The 23,153-nt window shown below is 40.5% G+C and overlaps 1 protein-coding gene across 2 annotated transcripts in view; it reads right to left on the bottom strand.

Annotated features, from left to right (window-relative positions):
- Nucleotides 1–8,579: 8,579 nt before the first annotated feature.
- SULF1 (sulfatase 1) overlaps nt 8,580–23,153 on the bottom strand; it is a 100,817-nt gene continuing 86,243 nt past the window's right edge. The window contains exons 15-21 of one of the 2 annotated variants that reach the window (XM_069957494.1): nt 22,670–22,764; nt 21,834–21,899; nt 21,074–21,246; nt 16,854–16,996; nt 16,431–16,554; nt 15,710–15,743; nt 12,265–12,378 (exon numbers count right to left, since the gene is read on the bottom strand). In XM_069957494.1, coding sequence (XP_069813595.1) covers nt 12,348–12,378; nt 15,710–15,743; nt 16,431–16,554; nt 16,854–16,996; nt 21,074–21,246; nt 21,834–21,899; nt 22,670–22,764 — 666 coding nt within the window. In that variant the 3' untranslated portion in view covers nt 12,265–12,347. Of the gene's footprint in view, nt 12,379–15,709; nt 15,744–16,430; nt 16,555–16,853; nt 16,997–21,073; nt 21,247–21,833; nt 21,900–22,669; nt 22,765–23,153 lie in introns of both variants that reach the window. The other variant, XM_069957493.1, reaches the window with a different exon arrangement.

The following is a 23,153-nucleotide window of genomic DNA, read 5'->3' as shown; positions in this document are numbered from 1 at the left end:
TGTTGTAGAAGATGGTGGACAACAGTCTGCGCTCGCATTGGAGTGTAAGGGTAGGGCTAACTAGGAACGTGCTGTCCTCTGTAGCCTAGATGACAGCGGGACTACTGTATGTGACACTATTGCAATATAATGGGAAAGTTGTAGGCGGCAGCAACATTTACTATTCCATTACATTGTCAAAATCATGGACTCTGTCACTACATCTGATATGATTGTGCCTTGAAGTCTAGGCTTAACTCTTATTTTTGATGTATTGATTTTGGTTCCCATCCCATTTGTGGTTTAGGATGTTGTATTTTTTCCTTGAGTGCTCTCGACAACCAAGGTTAGGAACCAGACGGTTCTCTTTGGTTCAGGCCAACCTGTTGTTCTGGGCAGAATATGTGCCCTAACCCAATCCCATGTGTACACTACCTTCTTTATTCAGCCTCTGTTGTGTGATTTCCTGCCTCCCATGTGGTGCCTATACCCAATATTCAGAGAGTAGTCCCCTCCACCCTCCACCTCCTTCTGTAGTCGCTGCATGCACAACCAGTAGGGCTGATGTTTGCAGGATGGGGGAAACTGTGGCAAAAAATCCCTGTTTTTATCTATCAAGTTTTGGACAACAGATAGACTTATTATAATAAGTATTTAGTGGGAAAAAAAGTTACCATCAGAGTATGAGCATATCGAGTCTGATTTACTAACAATCCATCAGTTTTTCACAAGACCCGACGATCTCGCCACACTAGAAGTGGATGGTTTTTAGAATAGAAAACCCATCAAAAAAAGACAGTTTCCTTAGTAAATCTGTTGTGGCGGGTGTTAAAAGACACCCCCATGACACGTTCACAAAATGTCCACTTGGTGGGTGTTTGGACAAAAATGACAGTGTCACTATGGGAAAACACCAAACCTGACGGGAACATGATAGTAAATCAGCCCAATCATGTTAATGTGTTGAATGATCATACATAGATCAGCAATGTTATGTGAATTATGGCCACATAAAGGTGTATAACTGAAGATATGTATTCTGCATGTAAAGTATTTTCCAGACTCAATTGTACAATACAGTAGGCTGTAATATAGCAAACGGAATTCCGTGGAATTTATCCGCGAGAATTCCTCAGTGTGAACCCACCCTAAATGTGCACAGCCTGTCTTATAATGGCTCTTAGTCTAATATACAATTATGACCTATCCATGAGTTATATCAATGGTCTTAGCTTGCAAACCTACAATATCCAGGCATGCTAGAAGTTCTAGTATCAATAGAAACCACATGTTGGGGAGCCACAGGTTGGAGATCACTGGATTATGTGGTCACTGTCGCCCTTTATTTCAGAAAGTAAAATTATTTTTCACTTATCACAGTAGATTTAGATTTCAGCCTATTGAACATTCCTTACTACATAATCCATAGTAGAAAATAATCTCGCTGACATTGACCCTGCTATAGTCTCACTATAAAACCTCAGCCAGCACCTGACTACATCAGCCTCTAGTATTATTAGTTGGAGAAGGTTTCCGTTTCCGTTTTGTTAGCAGTAACATTTCTGTAACTATTAGCTTGTTTCCGTATATGTGTGAATTGTAAGTGATCAAGACATAAACCAGTTACTTTCAGTTTAACTAATATAGGAGCTACTGTAAAAATATGCAGCCCCTGTATACTATTAGATTCCCTTCTCACATTATTACCATCCAATAGCTAACCTTGGTTAGTCATTATGTCGATCCATCCGAGGCCCTTTTACACGAAGCAATTACCTGCCAAATCAGGGAGACACCACCCATGTAATGAGGACGGCCGGTCAGCCGACAAATCATCAGCTGTCTGCTTCATTTTATCGGTGGACAGTGGCACCTAGGTGGGGCTTCACAGCAGATGGGCTCCTATATGGACAGTGTTGTCCTGGCGGGCTTTATGGCAGTCGGGCTCCTTAGTAGAGTGCCTAACTGCCATGAAGTCTGCTCTTAGGTGCCACTGTCCACCGAATTAAGCAATTTTAGAGCAGAAGTGTTATTCAGGTATATATTGAATGTACAGCATCTAAGCTTGTGGAGTAGTGTAAAGGGGGTGACAGTATCACTTTAAACCACCTATTGTAGCCTAAAGTTAAGTCATCAAAATTGACTGAATAAGACTGGGTTCTGTTTTTTTTTGCAAAAAACTGATGAAAAACGGATGCAACTGCGTGCATCTGTTTTTCCATTGACTTCCAATAAAAATTTTTTTGAAGGACACAAAAACGTGGTCGACCACGTCTTTCTGTCCGTCAAAAAAATGGATCCGTTTTGATCGTTTTTTTTTTTAGAATGGAAGACAATGGAAAAATGGATGCACACAGTTGCATCCGTTTTTTCTATCCATTTTTTGCAAAAAACAGATTGCAAAAATGTAGTGTGAACCCAGCCTTACTCAATTGCCACATAAACACCTTATTACCATAGTTTGGTTTCCTTTGCAGTTTACACTATAAAAGCTGAAAATCCATGAGTTACTTTGAACAAAATACACATTAACTAATAAGGTCCAAAATGTAGTCTGCATAAATGAGGCTAGCACAAGTATTTGTGGTTTTTGTATATCAGAAAACTGGTATTCAAGGCATAATATATTTCCACCAATGATTTTATACAACTTAAAGGTATATTATAGAATTATGAAATAATATATTATTAGATAGTAATCCTGCCCAGAATTCTAGTGTCAAGGAGTTGCTGAGATAGAGCAGGCGTGCCTCCTCCCTCCCCACCCCTTCCTGCATTGACTGATTGACCTACAGGGAACAGTGCTGGAAGCCAAGCAGGGAGCAGTGGGTGAGGGAGGAGGCATGCATGCTGCAGCTTGGCAGCTCCTCCTTGACGCTAGAGGCATGATATAGGGCTTACAGATTCCCTTTAAAGTTGTCGTCTAATATGAACAAGCTATATTTTTTGGCATGAGTGTTACTATTCCTGTTATTGCTTCTTGGCGTCCTTTGAATATAACTGGGCCGAGCAGCAATATCACAGAGATGTGAACAAGAGAAGAGCATTTTTTTAAAATATATTCAAATCCCTTTTATACATTCCCTTTATAAAATATGGTTTACTTGGGTCTATATTATGCACAAAAGGGGTGGACTGTTCACAGCAAGACAAATCAGTGTTAAACTTTATATTTTAGACTTTAAAGGAAACCTTTAAAAAAAAAAGTTGCCCTTTTATGCATCTATGAATTTTACAGGCCGAGAATTATATGTTGTATGGTTCTCCCCCTAACTTTTCCTTCATTTGTTAAATAGTACATATTAACATTGCTGCTTATGGTTGGACAGATCCCAGCCAGTGCAATAACATGTAGTTTGTCTTGTATACAGAATGCTTGACGTTACGTTAAAACTCATAACATAAGAACAAGCATGGTTACTTGGGAATGCTGCATGACTATAGATGTATTGCACTCATTTATCAATTAGAGTAAACCATTGTATCCTTGAATTAGATGTAAGTTTATGGCATAGCACGTATTATTCCGTAGTATTTCACATGTTTCAGTATTAACCAAAATTGATTTTTTTTTTTTTTTTACATAAAAAAAAAATATAAAATTTAGAAACAGAAATATACAGTAGATCTTCTTATATAATGATTACCTGCATCAGAAGAAAATATCCAATTCTTCACATTTAGACTTATAAGTAAATGATAAGACTATGTAAGAGGATTAGAATAAATCGTGCAATAGAACAAAGTCTCAACATATGTATAGAAAATTTATTGGCACATTGATGACGCTAGAAGTATAGCAAGAATATTGTTTCCCCATAGGTAAGATTTAATATATGGATACAGATACCTTAAGGGGTTTTCCCATAGGAGTTAAATGACATGTCAATCAGACTTTTGTAAAGGTCCCATCAGTGGGGGTCTGGGAAGTGGAACTCCCACTGATGAGATTAGATGGGTTCCAGTGTGGATTTTTTATAGAAAGATGTGTAGTGAATATTCCTAATGAATCAGTGATGGCAATCCAATTCATTTCAATAGAAATATGATTGTTCATTTGCAACATCAGGCGGGGGTCTATGCTGCCAGACCATTATAATGTGGGTGAGTAATATGGGGTAAGGTTCTTCCTTGAGGAGAGTGCCATAAAGGGGTGGAAACTTATACTTGCTCCACTTGGATTTTGGGAAAAAAGTATAAAAAATAGATTGTTCTCTAGTGCCACCTATTAAATCATTGACATGTATAACCTTTATGGTAAAACTCCTTCAAATTGTTACCTTAAATAGGGTTTTCTAGGGAAGACTGGAAGTCCCTTGGCAATCACGTGATCACTAGAGATGAGAACCTGCCAAGGCTCGGGTTCGTATGAACCTGAACTCTCGGCTTCTGACTGGCGCTGTCTGCCCGCTCCGTGGAGAGGGTGGATACAGCTGGAGGACCGCCTGGAAAACTGGGATACAGCCTTTGAATTAGCTTATTGTATTATATAGCAAATTTATGAGCTACCATTTAATACATGATATGTTTAGCAGTATCTGACTACGCCTAAGCAGAGTCCATATTTCCTAATATAACACACAATTGTTGTAAAATTAACTTTTTTTCTAACACTTTATTATTTATTTATGAATGGTTTTTATGTGTTTTATGGCTGGTATGTTTAATTTGTTCAGTTTAAGTGCTGTAGTTGAATTAAAAAAACATCCCATAGGTTGTAGCATTTCTGTTTTGTATCTTTATTATTTAATGACTAGAATATGTATAATTTTAAGTTAACAGCTAGCGTTCTGGGATAGGAGTACTGGAGTAAGTGGACAGTGGCCTGTACCATACCTAATCATTGGATGACATGTGGTCACATGACTTGACCCGTTAAATTTTTCCATTATTTCTTTATCTTATGCTGTACATGTAGCTTAATAGGTTTTATTTATTAATCTCAATTGACCTTTTTCCTTTTTTTTTCTTTTTTGAAAAAAATAAATTAAAAAGTCATCAAACTTAGTAGAGGTGCTTACAGATAGAATGGTGTAGTAGTATATTTATGGTAGTACTTTGTTAGAAATAGTGAACATTGACATAGTCTGCATCAGATACCTCACTCAGTAACAAGATAAAAATAAAGAATTTTAAGGGTTCTCTGAGACCTAACACTAAGATGAGGGTTCTAGGGATAGGCCAGTTTTCATGTCCCAGAGGATTCCTTTAAGTTAAAGACAACCGTTCTTAAAAACATTTTTGAAAAATTGTACATAACAAAAATGGTACTCTTAATGTCTGCCAATGGTAATGATGAAAAGACTGGTTTATCCATTTGATTTGATTTCTTAAAGGGAATAAATTTCCTGTATTAGTTTTTACTGAATCGAGACAGATAGTCCACAGGGAGGGGGAGGCTGAGCTGCCATTGTTTTTGCTATCTACTGGTGTCACCTTAAATGTAATGCATTACGGATCATTTCCTATGCCCCCTAATTATTGCCTCAAACAGGGCAGAAAGTCTCAGCTTAGTTTTAAGCCTAGTGGCCAAAATGAGAAGTGCAAGTAAAATGGAAAATTAGAAAAATCATCACCAAAAATCCATTAATGATCTAAACTATTTTTCTGATGAGACGATCCCTTTAAGACAGTTGGCAGTCATTAATAGAACACCGTCTACGTTGTAGTTAAGAATGGATGAATGTGTGTTGGTGCTATATCTAAGGATTGTGCATATTGGCCAGTGCATCTCCGCGTTGGCATGAAATGCCATTATTCTGATTGCAGACCATAGAGGAATGCGTTGGTGCATAATATCGATAAAGAACAAGTATTACCACATTGAATATGGCACAAGAATGCTTGTATAAACGTGATTCACTTGTAGTATGAGAGTCAAGCAGATTAGGTTTTTACCTAAGTTAGGATTTCTTTGACTCAATATTTATTTCTACGATGACCTTGAAATCAATTTTTTGAAAACTTCAAACTGGTTTGTTCAATTCAATTTTTCTGAAAATGTTGTTTACAAACCTTTCGATACTTGATATAATGATGTAATAAAGAAGAAATGTTCATACTGTGCGGTTCACTTGTTTTTACTTTGAATTGATGGATCATTTAATCATTCGTTTTTGACAGTCATTGCCTGCCCTAAAAAAATAAAGTGTGCTGCTGAGAGATTGATGTTCCCATGACCCCTACTCTGAAGGTGAGACGGCCAGTAGCAGCCAAATTCAGATGGAGACGCAGTAGAGAGGTGGCAGCTCTATTGATGTCTGTGAAAGTTGACAAGTTGTGAATATGCTGTAATCCCCTATGAAGTTGTATTTTTTTTAGGTGGATGGAAGCTTTTAATAGCTGTTGACTAATAGTTTTTTTAAGCCAATGGCTATCTCTCTTAATCTCCGCCATACACACATGCATTTGGAATATATGCTCTATAAAGAAAGTAAGTCAGACAGCTATGGTGGAAGTTTATCTCTGAGGACAGTTGAGTTGGGCTTGGAATCCAACATGCCCTACCCATCTCTCCCCAAAATCATTGTCAGGGAAGAGTCAGGAGGCCATCAAATACTTGTATTCATGTTTTCCAGGCAGTCCTCGGGCTGCATCCACCTTCTCCAGTCAGTGGGTTTCAAATGCTGATGGTTCGAGTTTGTGCGAACCTGAAATTTCTGCAGTTTCGCTCATCTCTACTCAAAAGGGAAGTTTTCTGCTGACATAATTTTTTTTGAAAGTGGAACAATTTTTTTGTCCTTTTTCATTCAGACATTGAAATGAATGGAGCCCGGTAATACCACATATAACCTAAGAAAATGTGTGGTGCGGTTTTTGGAAGAAAGCAGTTATTTCTTTTATCTTGGATAAACCCTTTAATGCTGAGTTTCTAAGCCAGTGGTAGATCCATAAAAGCTCAAATTATAAAGGTAATATCAATCTATCCCTGTAGTATTCACTCTTGTGTTTGGGTATCAAAAACATTATGAACCTAGCCTAATAGCTGTGTTGAAATGACCAAATCCAGTATTCTCTATAAATGTATTGCATACTAACTGATTTATTGTGTTTACAGATTGATGAAGAAATACTACAGGAAAGACTGATCTAGTAAGTGCAGGGGTGGTGTATAATTTCTTTTTCAGTGTTATTTTAATCTCGGAGACCCATTCACAGGGAATAACGCTGTTCTGATCCTGGAGCCTTTGTTCTTGCTTCTGCTTGCCTGCTCACCGGCCTTGATTGACAGGTCTCTTCCTATACCCAAAAGGAAAGATCTATCAATCAAAGCTGGTGGGGAAGGGAGAGGCCTCTAGGGACCTCCCCATGACGTGTGGATTTTTTAAAGAAAGGTATTGATCTGGCTTCCTCTCAATTTTAGATAGTCCTCCATTTTATTAAGTTCACAGGACGGAGCTTCCATTTGTTCCAAAAGAGAATCAAAATTTTTCATTAATTTGACCACGTTACATTTTTCTCATGTTGCCATTGCCCTCTAATTGGCTCAGACAATAGATGGTGTGTTGACATATGGCCACTCCAAAACCAGGTGTGGATTAAAAACACAGAAATTTAGTGAATGGCCCTCATTTAACGTCAATTAACGGCCGTTGTTTTAAAATAATAATTATTTGCCATTAAATGATGGCCATCCACTAAATTTCAACATCGTGTGACCATAGCCTTTCTGTGTTTTCAATCCACTCCAGGTTTTGATTGTAAAATACTAAGCAAAAATACTGTGTGGGAACATAGCCATAACCGGCATTTGTGGATTGCATGCCAAACTGCTTTCACAGACGATGATTTCTGCGCATAACCTGTGCTGTAACTTCCAGTACAGAATAAGGCCTCTTTATGATCTACGGGCACTAGGATGGCACTGTATCAAAAACATCCAATATTGCAACGTTTTCTTGCTCTCATGGATTTCTCCAGATTCTCAGAATCATTCGAGGATATTTGAATGCTGGGGCATTCAAATTTATGTTGGGGAACAGTTTCCTGTTTTTTTGTTTTTTTTTGCAGATCGGTGAACTTCTATCTATCTTTGCTTCTGAGAGACTCTGCCTCTCTAACATGCTCTTTTTTACCTAGTTGTTGCAGCTTGCTCTTGCTCTTTCACTTACTTTTCCAGCCTTTTGTTGACCCTCTTCAAACTTTCTTGAGATGCGTTGTTGCCATCAAATTCTAAACAAGGGAATTTTTTTCATGACATGGTAACAAGTCTTACTTTCAACACCTGGTATGTGTTCTATGTTTTAGTGTGAATAAAATATAGGGCCATGAGATTTGTAAATCGTTACATGGTCTTTTTTATACATGGAGTCCCAACTTTTTTGGAACTGGAATTGTACATGACAATCATTATGATGAAATTTACTTTGTTGGAAACACCATGTGAAGGTGAAAAGACTGGGCAGAGGTGGAAGTGCAGTTGGTGGAAGCCACATGGCGTATCGGATGGCTTACAGTGTGAACTGTTAGTTGTATTGGGTAGGTGCTGCAACAGTACAAAGAAGAATTCAGAACTGAAGACAGACCCAGAGACCAGATATAACAAGCAGAGTGCATTCAGGTGCCGAAACAAACAGAAGAAGTCAGAAAGAGGTATTTATTTTTCTTTATTTTACATATCCGTCAAGGAGTGGTTCTTAGCATTTTCAATTCCCAGAAAACCCATGTAAGGTCACTATGTTCTTGGCTTGTTTTTATTTTTATATTGCACCTACTACTTTTAAAAGACTACTAAAGTTGTGGTTATTTTGGTATGTTGTATCACACCTTACTGGTAATGCTGTCTGGCTTCTCCCTACGCATCAACACCAGGCAATTCACAGCAAATGCCAGAGCGCACAGTGAACATATTCTATACTTGTCAAGCCAAGGGTGGGGTAGACAGAAAACCCAATGTGACTCACGTACACCTGGAACTAGCCCTATATCCAAGCCCTTCTCTGTTGAGTCATTCACAGCCTTCATCTTTGATATAGAAGCTAACATGACTAACATCTGGATGCAAGTTGAAAAAACTAGCTATGTAATTTTTTGGCCATGTTCACACAACGTATATTTTGTTTAAATCACAGCCGTTGTTGCAATTTGAAATTTGGTTTATACAAAACATATGTTGTAAATTAATGGAATCCCGGCATACATGTAGTATAGCTCTGGCCGGGATTCCATGCGGCAGCACGAAAAACTGATATATCATTGAATAGCGGCCGCAGAGAACCTGTCAGTTCACACAATGGAGCGTGCGGCTCCAACCACACGCGCCATTGTGGGCAGTGGGGAATACGGATGCGGGCACACACTGATGCACCCGCATCCGAATTCAGCAGAAGTGAAGATCATCCGGCCAGTACTGCAGTACCTGCCAGGATTATCTCTGACACCGGCAGTTCCGTGACCCGGTCAGGTCACGGAACGGCCAGTGTCTTACACCATGTATGGCCTTAGACTGTATTAGTGCAATACCCCAGATATTGGCAAAAAAACTCAAGAAACTAATAAGTGAGGAGCATTTGTGTTTGGGACATGTGATTCCATGATAATGCTCTCTGCCTGAAACCGCTTATGGAGCTTTATGGGCTTCATTTTATACCATACACACTATAGTAACCTAAGTGGTAAAAGGGACCCATTACATTGAAATGGCAGTCCAGTCATTGCATCATGTTAGTATAGTATAGTAAGGTCAAACAGCATCATGGACCTATGTCAGTAGATGGCCATGTAGAGTATTTAATGCTCGCCAGAGCACCAACAATGTTAGCGGTATCTAGGAATGCAGAATAATTTTCAAATCTTATTGCATATTCAAGCACAAAAAGCAACGTTTCGACCCTGTGAGTCTTTACCAAACATTAATGAAGATCTATTGGATTGAAACATTGCATTGTATACTTGGATTTGCAATAAAAAATTATTCCACACTTACTTGATGCTCTTGGGCTTCTTTCACTCATATGTTCCTGTGACTAGCTTTTCTCTCCAGCAGCTACAGCCTGCACAGCTCTGGGAGTCAGGTCCTGACATCACCATTTTATCCAGGAAGTGACATCACCATTTTATCCAGGAAGTAAAGCCTTGATGCAGTAGTAAGTGCAGGGAAAAAAGCACTTCCCGCATTTCCCGTAATAAGTGTATATTGGTGATTTGTATAACTTTTGAGGGGCAATACAATACTAAATACAATAATAAAAATTTCCGCCGGACTTCTCCTTTAAGGGGGCCTTTACACAGAGAGACTTATCTGGCAGATTTTTGAAGCCAAAGCCAGGAATGGATTTGAAAATAGGAGAAATCTCAATCTTTTCTTTATGACTTGTTCCCTGTTTATAGTCTGTTCCTGGCTTTGGCTTCAATATTTTGTCAGATACATCTCTCTGTGTAAAGACACCTTTAGGTTTTATCTATTTTTTTTCCTTTGTTCTTGTAGTTGTTTTATTCCGATTGCATGTATTTTCCCACGCATAATACTGAATTTATTACTGAACTGTCAAAAAAAATTGCTTCCATATCTGGATAATGCTAACACGAGATAAAACATATAGACCTGAACTAACTTAATAAATCAAACAAAAACAATTTACATAAGGTTTCAGTTTGTAAAATTAAAGCACCTTTTTATTTGAAGAAATGTTGCTTCGTGACTTTCCTGAAGCCCGAGTTGTTCTATAAAAGTATAACAGATACTATACATGATTAAAAAAAACAAAAAAAAAACACAAAACCTATAATCTGAAATCTATTTACAAAAGAAGAAAAAGTACTTTCATCACCATAAATATGTCTGTGCCGCCATCCTGTAATTGATGGGTACACCAACAAGTAATTTTTAGCTTATGTACATAGACCATGTAGGGACTGCTCAGAGAATGATAATATTGGTTACTCCATGGATCAACTGTGATGAAGAAAGTTCTTATGACTCGTGGAATCCAAAAACAAATCTATAAAAAACTGGTAAAACAAGACTTTTGAAGTAAACAGTATATATGCTTTTTAAGATCAATTAACTTTTTACCTGCAAATACTGTTTTTTCCATACAATGTGCCATGTATTAGACCGTTGCGGACAGTCTATAATGATTACCATTGGTTGCTCTCTCGTATAGTTGTACATAGGCCATGAGGTATTTGCAAAATTTCAATGCAATTTTTTAAGGCACCGATTTGGCACAGAATCTGTTTTCTATGCTCAACTCCTCTCGCCAACAGGATACAGAGATAAAAGTAAAAAAAAGGGATAAACTTTGTGATCAAGCTCAAAAGGCTTTAAAAAGTGCAAATTAGTTTAATTAAGAAAATTCCAGTGGTTAGAAAATAAAATATAACAAAAAATATTTAGTGGGGACGTAAGATCATTTGTGATGTTTAAAGACACAAAAATTATATGAGCCCAAAGGGGTGAACAGAAAATAAAGAGAATGTGTTAACAATATGGTATTAAAGTAAAACTTTGTGGTGATGTAGGTAACAACGTCAAATGGGAAAACCCATATGCGGATTATGACCCGATGTAGAGTATCGGTTAGGAGCACCATATTTGGAATGTCAAGTGCCACAATTTTTTGACTGCATTGTTTTTGTATGTTATTGTCATGCATGTTGCTTAGTTATAATAGGCCAGGGATCAGGCACTGCCTTCTACGTCAAGGTCTGTGTTACTCCTTTCTGGAGAATGTTTTGTAGATGTGACTTCTGTGCTTTCTCGGTCTTCATAATCATTCACCTGATCTGACGCTGAGACGTTACTTTTCTGTTGAGTCGTGGAGTCAATAGGAAGGTATATCTGATCTTTAAAAATATCTTCACTTGCATGTGCGAGATGCCATTGGGATTCCGTAGGGAGAATATTTAAAGAATTCTTGGATTCTAGTTCCATGAACCCATTTCCACTGAAATGCATTTCATAAGTATCTAAATCCACATGGTCTTTCCATTTTTCGGTTTTATTCTTGATCCAGTGTGCCTGGTTAGTTTTTTTCCTCTCATTAATATCATTATTTAATTCAAGTTTTTTCTTGTGATTAAATATCACTGTGCTCAAATTCAAGATACCAAAGTTGGCCTCCATTTTAGGTTCCCTTTCTTCTGCAACTACACCACTAAATTCGTCTTCGGAGTCAGCAGAGGACATTTCCACCAGAGTTGAAGTATCGGAAGGCCCAGATATGCGTTCAACCACAGTTGTGTTTGTTGTATTTTTTTTAGGGATACTGTTCAGCAGTGCAAAAATTCTATCTACATCCTTCAAGTAATTAGCCCAGTCATCTGGACTAAGCCTGTAGTTGTTTCTGTAGCCATACAAGCTTTCATTTACGCTGTACAAATCTTCCAGTCCTTTCCAGTCAACATCCTCTGTGAAATTTGGCAGGTTAACCTTCCCATCCGTCCCATAGTTGTCCTCTGTAAAAACACAAGTTGAATGTGTGAGATTCCTATGCCACATCTGTTTCTTCACCAAGTGAAATAATTCTACAGATCACAATGAAATGAAAATGAAACAATGCATGAACATATTTTTGGATGTTAGGAAAGCATGAGAATGTTTTTCTTGAATTATGGATAAATCCCTTACTGTACTTACTTGAATCATTGTACTGAAGATTGTTACTACCTACTGACTGAATCTTGTCATTTCAATCGTTGTAAGAGCACAGTATATCTTAAAGGGGAACTATTAGCAGGTTAGACAAATCTAACCTACTGATAGCGCCCGGGATGCTGAGGAGGAAAGTATATGTCCTACCTTCCTCCTCTGCACTGGTCCCACGCTGTAAGGGTATGTCCACACTAAGGAATCCCGGCGGATCACCCACTGCGGATTCCACAGCTTGCCCCTGCTCGCGGCCGCTGGTCCCATAGTCTTCATTCTATGGTTTGGCAGATTCCGCCGTCCGCCCGAAGAATAAGCGGCCTATGGGACCAGCGGAGATGCACGCAAGTGGGGGCGAATCTGCCGGGATTCCGTAGTTTGGACATACCCTTAGTATGCAAATCTTTGTCCAGGAGCACTGTTAAGAGCACTACCCTGCCCCTGCAGCATTATCCGGCCCACCTGCTCCAATAAATCAGGAAAGAAACATACCTTCCTCTTTAGCGTCCCAGGCGCTATGGGGGGGCTATCAGCTGATTTGTTTGTTTTTTTTCAAATCAGGAATAGAAAAATGGAACCTGCGTCAGTTTTTTCCATATTTCCTTGATCTCATTGACTAGCAGGGCATGGTTATGTCACTAAGCCCTGCACAATTTCCACTTTTACGCCTTCGTATCGAGCTTTTGAAGCTGCAGCCTTTTTGCGGACACAGCACCTGAGCCAAATTAGTGACAGGACTGAGCAGGCATGCCGAGTGTCAGCACTTTCAAAAGCCTACAGTCCAGTCACCATTTTGGAGGTGACAGATTACCTTGAAGGCATTAAAGTGACTCCGTACCCACAATCTACCTCCCCCAAACCACTTGTACCTTCGGATAGCTGCTTTTAATCCAAGATCTGTCCTGTGGTCCGTTCGGCAGATGATGCAGTTATTGTCCTAAAAAAATACTTTTAAACTTGAAGCCCTGTGCCAAACGAGAGTATCTGTGCCCTAACTTTGCACAACCTCTCTGTCCCTCCTCCACACCCTCCTCATCATTAGGAATGCTCCAGACAGATTGCCTCCTATTCCCCACTTGTGGCAGCCCGGCGCATGGGCTGGATCGTTAAGGAACCTGTGCAATGTTCAGCATGGAGAAAGTGTTCCAGTGGCATTCCTAATGATGAAGAGGGTGGGGAGGAGAGACGGAGGGGTGGTGCAAAGTAAGGGCACAGATACTCCTGTTTGGCACGGGGCTGCAAGTTTAAAAGTATTTTTTTAGGACAATAACTGCATCACCTGCATAACGGACCCCAGGACAGATCTTGGATTAAAAAGCAGCTATCCGAAGGTACAAGTGGTTTGGGGGGGGGGGGGGGGGGGGTACGGAGTCACTTTAAATGTTAAAGATATTTTAACATAATAAAACATTATGGAAAAGCACAAGCAACATAGACCTGCAGCCCAACAGTTATATAGCATTTCGTATCTAATGCACTGATTACCAAGAAGATTATTGCTCACCTGCCAATCCAATCATATAAAATAAAGTCAGAATAACTATGGCCTCAGCTGACCCGGCTATACGCATTAGATAAAAGTCAACAGAATCTATTAATTTTGGCAGGATTGGCTGACAGCCTAATGTGTATGGGGCATCTGCTGGCAATGGATGCTGACAGGGGAATTAGGACTAAACATGCCTGCCAGAGGCTTAAAGGGGTATTCCAATCTCATTATGTCATGGTACACCACTAGGATATTTATGATCAGGGGATGTCAGATTATGATCACCACTCGTGAAAATTAAGGGGATCAGTAATGTGGCTTGGCTACAGTTCCCTAGACAGCCAGGTGGTCCAGAGTGCTACTTGCAAGGAAAAACTCAAGGGAACACAGCACTATACCATTCATTCTCCTGATCTGTGGAAGCAGGGATCTAACAGATATGGATTCTGTTAACTATTCGAATACAGAATATTAAAGTGTATCTCTTGTTTCAAAAAAGTTTTGATAAGTCCGGGTCTGAGTGTTCATACCTGTACCAATCGGGAGAACGAGCGGGGAAGAGAACCGTGCTGCAGTGCGTCCTCTCCCCCGCTCTGTGTAAGAAAAAAAAAAAAGAGTTGGGCTCCATAGAGCTCCATTATAAGCCCTACCATTTTTCCTAATACATAGCGGGGAGAGGATGTGCTGCAGCACCTCTTCTTCTGGCTCCTTCTCCCGATCAGTACAGGTCTGAACAGTCACACCCAGACCGATTAAAACTTTTGACATGTCTCAATGACATGTCAAACAGACGACACTGACAATTTAAGTTTAGGCTGCTTTTTTAGTATCGACCACTAGATACTATTCATTTTCTGCATGGTTACGTACTAAAGTTACATATCACATAAAAGAGAAAATAAAACCGATAATAAAAGAGATACCACACTAAAAATTTTAGGTGCATCATAGATATCTTTCTCCTGAACAGCACACCATGTGGTTAGATATGGTACTGCATATACAATTTATTGATTGTAATGTACAACCATGTCAGTACATGAATAATCCCAACATGTAATCCAGGGATGGGAAGCATGCCGCCCATCCCTGATGTAAACCTACACATATAGGCTCTAGGCAAATCTTATGATTTTTTTTCCAGATTCAGCACAGAAACAAAATGTAGCCATCACTTTACCCCTTTCATTTAATGCTGTATTACTACATGGATGTTCATTGCATTTATACATCTCTATGAGTGGAAATACCCATGCATTTTAGCAAGCACATAATGGTGTACAGTACAGAACGTGATCAAATATTACAACGCAAAATGAAGTGCAAAATAAATGAACATATAATGAGAAGGAAACACAGCACCCATTCGACCTCACCAGAATTCATCAAATAATTTGGGTTTCAATTACATTTTGAAAAATCACAAGCATGAAATGGGATGCATGAGTTCTCGCTGTGGAAATGAGATGAAGTGAATAATGGAAGGCCTCAAACCACTGACCATAAAAAGAAACCATGGTTAGAATTTGCATGCACCAAGAGCTATGCCGTATGCCACATGAGAAGATAAAGACATTAGTCAGAATGGGCTGATCATGCAATTATTCGGGGAGAAGCTGCTGAGAAGGATAAATAAGAAAAAGAACATATACCTGTGTGGATCATAGGCTCCTCCATCTTTACTTCCTGATATAGGAAAATACAAGAGTAACCTTTGTTAACGTTTGGAAGAGAAATCAATCACAAAAAGTAGATTGCCACATCTTCTAGAAAGATGGATTAAGTTGTACCTGTTGCCTAAACCCAGTAAAGGCAGCCATTTTGTCGGCACGACCAATAGCTAGGAGCATGCACCATGTAAAATACGTCAAACTGAATATTGACTATTCCCTCAAAATGGCTGAATTCACTTTAACAGGGGTTCAGTTTGATCGGTAGTATAGGAAATCTTTGTTTAAAAAGGTGCCGAAATTAGAAAATAAACATTTGAAGGTCATCAATGTTGGAGTGAAAACAATAATGTAAGTCTTGGAAAAGAGTCATTGCACTAGTTGGTTAGTTGGCAGCCCCTACCTTAGTTCAGCCTAGTAGCTTGTTAGCTAGGAAGCCTTGCAATAAGCTTTTCTGTCTAGGTCAGCTCGACCTTTCTATAAGGAACCCTATCGAGAAGATCTGAAGAGCTTAGCTTGTTATTAATCAGTAGTCCACTGCACATAATACATGAAGGTGCAGCTTGATCCTTTAGTGGCCTTTTCCATTAGCCCCTGTAAAAGACCAAGTATTGAATCCAGAAAACCCTAATGGGGCCTCTACAACCACCGTCCTCGCCATTACAATTAAATTAAAGTTTACTTCTTCGTAAAGTCAAGTTACCTGTTTCTAATCCTTTTGGCCTTGGGTTGCATTGTCGATGGCCTTGGCAGCTTCTTAGCTCCATCAGCTGTATGTGAAGCTGATTCAATATTCCTCTCTCTACTGTATGTATAGAATTTGTTAACTGCGAAGAAAGCAGGACAGTCTTGGTCAACAAAAAGGCTCCAACAACAACAGAGCCTCAAGCACGCTGCGGCTTTGTACATGCTTGAAGTGGTAATAAAGCACTTGTAGACTTCTTTGGGGATGTACTATACCATAATATGCTCGATTTCATATATGAATATGAAAAAAGTATGGATACAGAGAATAGTCTCATAATTTGGCAAGTTATAGAACAGGGCACAGTCAGAGACTAGGAAAAGCTCTGTAACTGGGTGAGTTTTATGCACCTAGATATTCAATAACCCTTCATGCGTTTACCTGGTATGGGTCGATGTTCATGTCAAAATATTCCAAGAATCCAGTAGCAAATTCGCAGAACAGAAAATTATGAGTCTCATTGATGGTTCTCAGACACCAGTATGTGTTATTGTTGGAGCTGGTACAGGCACAAAAAGACCCCACTGTGAAGGAGAAGGACAGATGATGGATATAGGTACATTGTTATATAACATAATGGTAATGACAGTTCCCAAGCTTGGCGCTGTTCTTTGGCCATGCACTGGCCTTGCTCAATGTACTGGGGGCCAACACCCCCCCCCCCCCCCCCAGTGGGACCATTAGAATCAATGATGCCTCATTACAGAGAAGAGGGAATATTGTCACACTGTGGGCACTTGCCCACTGCATAGAGCTGGACTGGTGCACAGCCAAAGAACGGCACCAAGCACGGGAATCAAGGCGTTTCGGGCATTTCAAAAAATCCCTGTGCCGCCACTGATCTGCTATTGTAAAAAGAGGGGAAAAAAACCCAAAACATTATCTATATCATAAAAATCAAAGTCTGTCTGTCTGTCTGTCCTCTATAGACTTCCAAACGCCTGAACCGTTTGACCCCAAATTTGGCACACAGATACATTGGGTACCCGGGAAGGTTATTGCGAAGGTCCCGTCCTCGCCAGATGTACAGGAGGGGAGGGGGAGGGGAAAGAGAGGCGCCTCATAGAGATGAATGGGAAAATCTCCTCACTGCAAACACAGGTGATATAATTAGCTGCAGCAGACACGGCAGTTGGAGCCTTAGCAACCAATAGGATTACTGCTTTCATTTTCACAGGGAGTAATGGTTGCTAGGGAAGCTGCCTCACAACATCCACAGTAATAACTGGTAGACCCCCTACTCCATCTATACAGTACATGTATATACAGGACCCCCTACTCCATCTATACAGTACATGTATACAGGACCCCCTACTCCATCTATACAGTACATGTATATACAGGACCTCCTACTCCATCTATACAGTATATGTATACAGGGCCCCCTACTCCATCTATACAGGACATGTATATACAGGGCCCCCTACTCCATCTATACAGTACATGTATATACAGGACCCCCTACTCCATCTATACAGTAAATGTATATACAGGACCCCCTACTCCATCCATACAGTACATGTAAATACAGGGCCCCCTACTCCATCCATACAGTACATGTAAATACAGGGCCCCCTACTCCATCTATACAGTACATGTATATACAGGACCCCCTACTCCATCTATACAGTACATGTATATACAGGGCCCCCTACTCCATCTATACAGTACATGTATACAGGACCCCCTACTCCATCTATACAGTACATGTATATACAGGGCCCCCTACTCCATCTATACAGTACATGTATATACAGGGCCCCCTACTCCATCTATACATTACATGTATATACACGGCCCCCTACTCCATCTATACAGTACATGTATATACAGGACCCCCTACTCCATCTATACAGTACATGTATATACAGGACCCCCTACTCCATCTATACAGGACATGTATATACAGGGCAACCTACTCCATCTATACAGTACATGTATATACAGGACCCCCTACTCCATCTATACAGTACATGTATACAGGGCCTCCTACTCCATCTATACAGTACATGTATATACAGGACCCCCTACTCCATCTATACAGTACATGTATATACAGGACCCCCTACTCCATCAATACAGTACATGTATATACAGGGCACAACAGATATACCAAACTGTGACTGGGTAACACTGCTACACCAGACCTGACCAATACCGCCATACTGTGCTGGATAACACTGTCATACCAGACCTGACCAATACCGCCATACTGTGACTGGATAACACTGCCAGACCTGACCAATACCGCCATACTGTGACTGGATAACACCGCCACACCAGACCTAACCAATACCGCCATACTGTGACTGGATAACACCGCCACACCAGACCTGACCAATACCGCCATACTGTGCTGGATAACACCGCCACACCAGACCTGACCAATACCGCCATACTGTGACTGGATAACACTGCCAGACCTGACCAATACCGCCATACTGTGACTGGATAACACTGCCACACCAGACCTGACCAATACCGCCATACTGTGACTGGATAACACTGCCACACCAGACCTGACCAATACCGCCATACTGTGACTGGATAACACTGCCACACCAGACCTGACCAATACCGCCATACTGTGACTGGATAACACTGTCATACCAGACCTGACCAATACCGCCATACTGTGACTGGATAACACTGTCATATAAGACCTCACCAATACCGCCATACTGTGACTGGATAACACTGCCATACCAGACCTGACCAATACCGCCATACTGTGCTGGATAACACTGTCATACCAGACCTGACCAATATCGCCATACTGTGACTGGATAACACTGCCATACCAGACCTGACCAATACCGGCAAACTGTGACTGGGTAACACCGCCACACCAGTCCTGACCAATACCACCATACTGTGACTGGATAACACCATCATATCAGACCTGACCGATACTGCCATACTGTGACTGGATAACACTGCTATACCAGACCTGACCAATACCACCATACCGTGACTGGATAACACCGCCACACCAGACCTGACCAATACCGCCATACTGTGACTGGATAACACCCCCATACCAGACATGACCAATACCGACACTCTGTGACTGAATAACACTGCCATACGGGTAAATACAACCCTGCAGGTATACAGGACACTACAGGTATACAGGACCCCAAAACTATACACTACAAGTGCACGGGACCTCCACAAAACTATATACTACAGGTATACAGGACCCCAAACTTTACACTACAGGTATACAGGACCCCAAAACTATATACTACAGGTATACAGGACCTCCACCAACTATATACTTCAGGTATACAGGACCTCCACCAACTATATACTACAGGTATACAGGACCCCAAACTATACACTACAGGTATACAGGACCCCGAAACTATACACTACAGGTATACAGGAACTCCACCAACTATATACTACAGGTATATAGGACCCCAAACTATACACTACAGGTATACAGGACCTCAAAACCATACACTACAGGTATACAGGACCTACACCAACTCTATAATACAGGTATACAGCACCTTCACCAACTCTATACTACAAGTATACAGGACCCCAAATATACTATAGGTATACAGGAACTCCAACAGCTATATACTACAGGTATATCGGACCCCAAACTATACACTACAGGTATACAGGACCTCCACCAACTCTATACTATAGTTATACAGGACCCCCAAACTATTTACTACAGGTATACAGGACCCCCGAACTATATACTACAGGTATACAAGACCTCCACCAATTATACACTACAGGTATCCAGGACCCTCAAACTATAAACTACAGGTATACAAGACCTCCACCAACTATACATTACAGGTATACAGCACCAACTATATACTACAGGTATACAGGACCCCCGAACTATACAGTATAGGTATACAGGACCTTCACCAACTGTACACTGCAGGTATACAGGACCTCCCTCAACTATACACTATAGGTATACAGCCCCCCAACTATGCACTACAGATATGCGAGACCCCTAAAAACTATACATTGTGGGTATACAGAACCCCTCCAACTATGCACTACAGGTATACACTAATTCCACTGATTAACTCAGATGAAACAATACCTTTAGCTTGGTCTCCTGGGCACCTTAGAACAAATCTAATTAACACACTGACACTTTATACCCGGGCAGCGCCGGGTACATTTTATAGTATTTGCTATAATTAAATGAAGCCTGATTGGCTCCGTAGAACAACTTGGTAATTTGCCAGAACCATTGAGTGAAGTTAGGGATCTGGAGTTATAGAGTGACAGATCTTCATCAATGTGTAACACATTAAAGGACAGCTTTGGTGTTCATATCTCTCTATAGTGTTCCCCAACCAATGGGTCAGGAGTGACCCCCTGGTTGTGCCTCCCAGCTGGTGGTAGATTGTTCATTAGTGGCACCATGGATGTTACAGCATTAATAGAACCTCGTGATGGGTGATGTTCCAAATAGCTGTTTCATGAGTGTGCAGGGCCCCTACCAATTGTGATGTTGATGGCTTATACCAAGGATAGGCCATTGATATTAAAGTTTCGGAAAACCCCTTTAAGATGTAGATTATAGAAACATAGGTCAATAAGCCACCAGTTCTTACAATTCCAGAAAGGAGCCGTCTGCCAGTGGTTATTGTCATGAGTAAAGCAGGTGAGTCCCGGCAGGCTGCATTCTTCTCCCTTTTTCTGACGTTTCTTTTCCTTTCTTTCCTTTTTCCGTCTACGATTCTCCTTAAAGATCTGTAGCTTGTTGTCAACCTCTTGAATGCCTTCCCTGTGAGAATAAAACATCATTTACTAGAATGCAAGCAGCATATGCACGTCTTATTGATTCATGGAATGTTTGGGTAGGGTTGATGGTTATTGTATCTATTTCTCCAGCTGGCACTAGGTATATACTGCATGTACTGTGGTGATTGAACGATTATTCGAGGACTTAGACATCTACCTCTACTAGTCTGTAACTGGAAGACTGCTAACTATTGCACATGTAACTCACTGTTTCCTGCACTACTGGACCAATAGGCACAATTAAAAAACACTTTAGGCGTGTATATTAATGTTCTTAAACTGTACAGAAAATATTGGAGATGGTCTGGAGAGGAACCATACATGTTAAGCAAGATTTTCTAGTGGAAACATATTCATTAAGTTCTCAAGTTCATGTAGTAATGGGAATATGCCGACTATCCTGTATCTCGGAAACTTTGTACCATTTCCTCCAATACATAAAGATGATTCATTTTCACACCCAGGAGCGTGGAGATGACTGAATGAGGCAAGTCTTGTAGGGAGGAGGCCCCATATGTGATATATTTAACTATAAAATACATCTAGACAATGAGGATTATTGATGCTCACTTGAATGGATGGATGTGGCTCTTTATCTTATCCTGAGTCCTAACACCTTTCACCTTCTTGTAAAACCTGCAAAACAAACACAATATCACATGAGCTAAAATTTACTCACACCACAAAGCTGGACAAGTAATGTGGTTAGGAATCTCCATCACAAACCGTATTCTCTGTCACCTCCATAAGAAAACATGTAATCAAGGAAGGATAGGGATAGGAGGGGGAGTGAGGAGGCGTTACAGCTGTCAGCACTTGAGGGGCTTAAAGGAGAAGTCTGGGAAAATTATTATCGGCAGAGGGTGGGGAGATAAAAAAAGACACTAAGCTTACTCATGCCCGCATAAGCGTCCTCATGCCCGCATAAACGGGATTCCATACCCCGCTAGGCGTCATCTTCTCCCAGGTTCCAGGTATATCACGATCCGGCTGAGATGTCACAGGCAGGTAGGATTTAGCCCGCTCAGCCAATTAGTGACTGCAGTGGTGTCCCGCCCCAGTCACTGATTGGCTGAGCAGGGCATCCATAAGCTGTGTCATGACATAGCTGGAGGGTAGCTGAGAAAACAGCTGTCTGGGGTTCAGGAGTAGAACGTGGCACTGTGCGGGCGCCAGAACAGGTGAATATGATTTTTTTTTATATGTTCCCCCACCCCCGGCCTGAAATAATTGTTTTGCTTCCCCCAGACTTCTCATTAACACTTGAAACCAAAGAATAAAAATATTTTTTGTTAAGGAAGCACAGACAGATATATGAAAGGTACCATGTGTCTCCTTAATATAACAATGTCAGCAGTTTAGAACATGTATTGCAGCTGATGGATTCACTTTAAAGTAATACCTACCCAGACTTGCTACAGTCACATTCATCTGGCTTTCTTCTCTTCAGATGTCCTCTAACTTCTCTTAAATTCTTTATTTTGTCTTGTAATGCTTCAATCTGACAAATACAAAAACAGGCACATCTGTATTAGGCAATTTCCATGTCTCGTGGGTACTTGTATTTCCAGTGCCAGTGCCAAGTTGTGCTCATTTACAGGTGTAAAGCAGAAATGTTGAGGTTGGTTGTCCTCATGAAGGTTTACTGCATGTGCTTTAGGTGCTGGGTATAGGTGGCTAATATTAAATCATAAAGTTGATAATATTATAAAGAACCATGCTATCTCAGCAATAGATTTACTTTGCTTGGTGTAGAAGGGCAGAATCCCCATCAGACAGACGTGGTGCCAGGAAGGGTATCTTGATGACTAAGCCATTAAAGTGACAATACTAGTATGTACACCACAATCAAGTGATTTAGGGCCCTATTCCACCGGACGATTATCGTTC

The sequence above is a fragment of the Dendropsophus ebraccatus genome, chromosome 2, assembly GCF_027789765.1.
Source record: "Dendropsophus ebraccatus isolate aDenEbr1 chromosome 2, aDenEbr1.pat, whole genome shotgun sequence".
Taxonomy (NCBI): Eukaryota; Metazoa; Chordata; class Amphibia; order Anura; family Hylidae; genus Dendropsophus; species Dendropsophus ebraccatus.
This window is presented reverse-complemented; position numbering and strand designations above follow the sequence as displayed.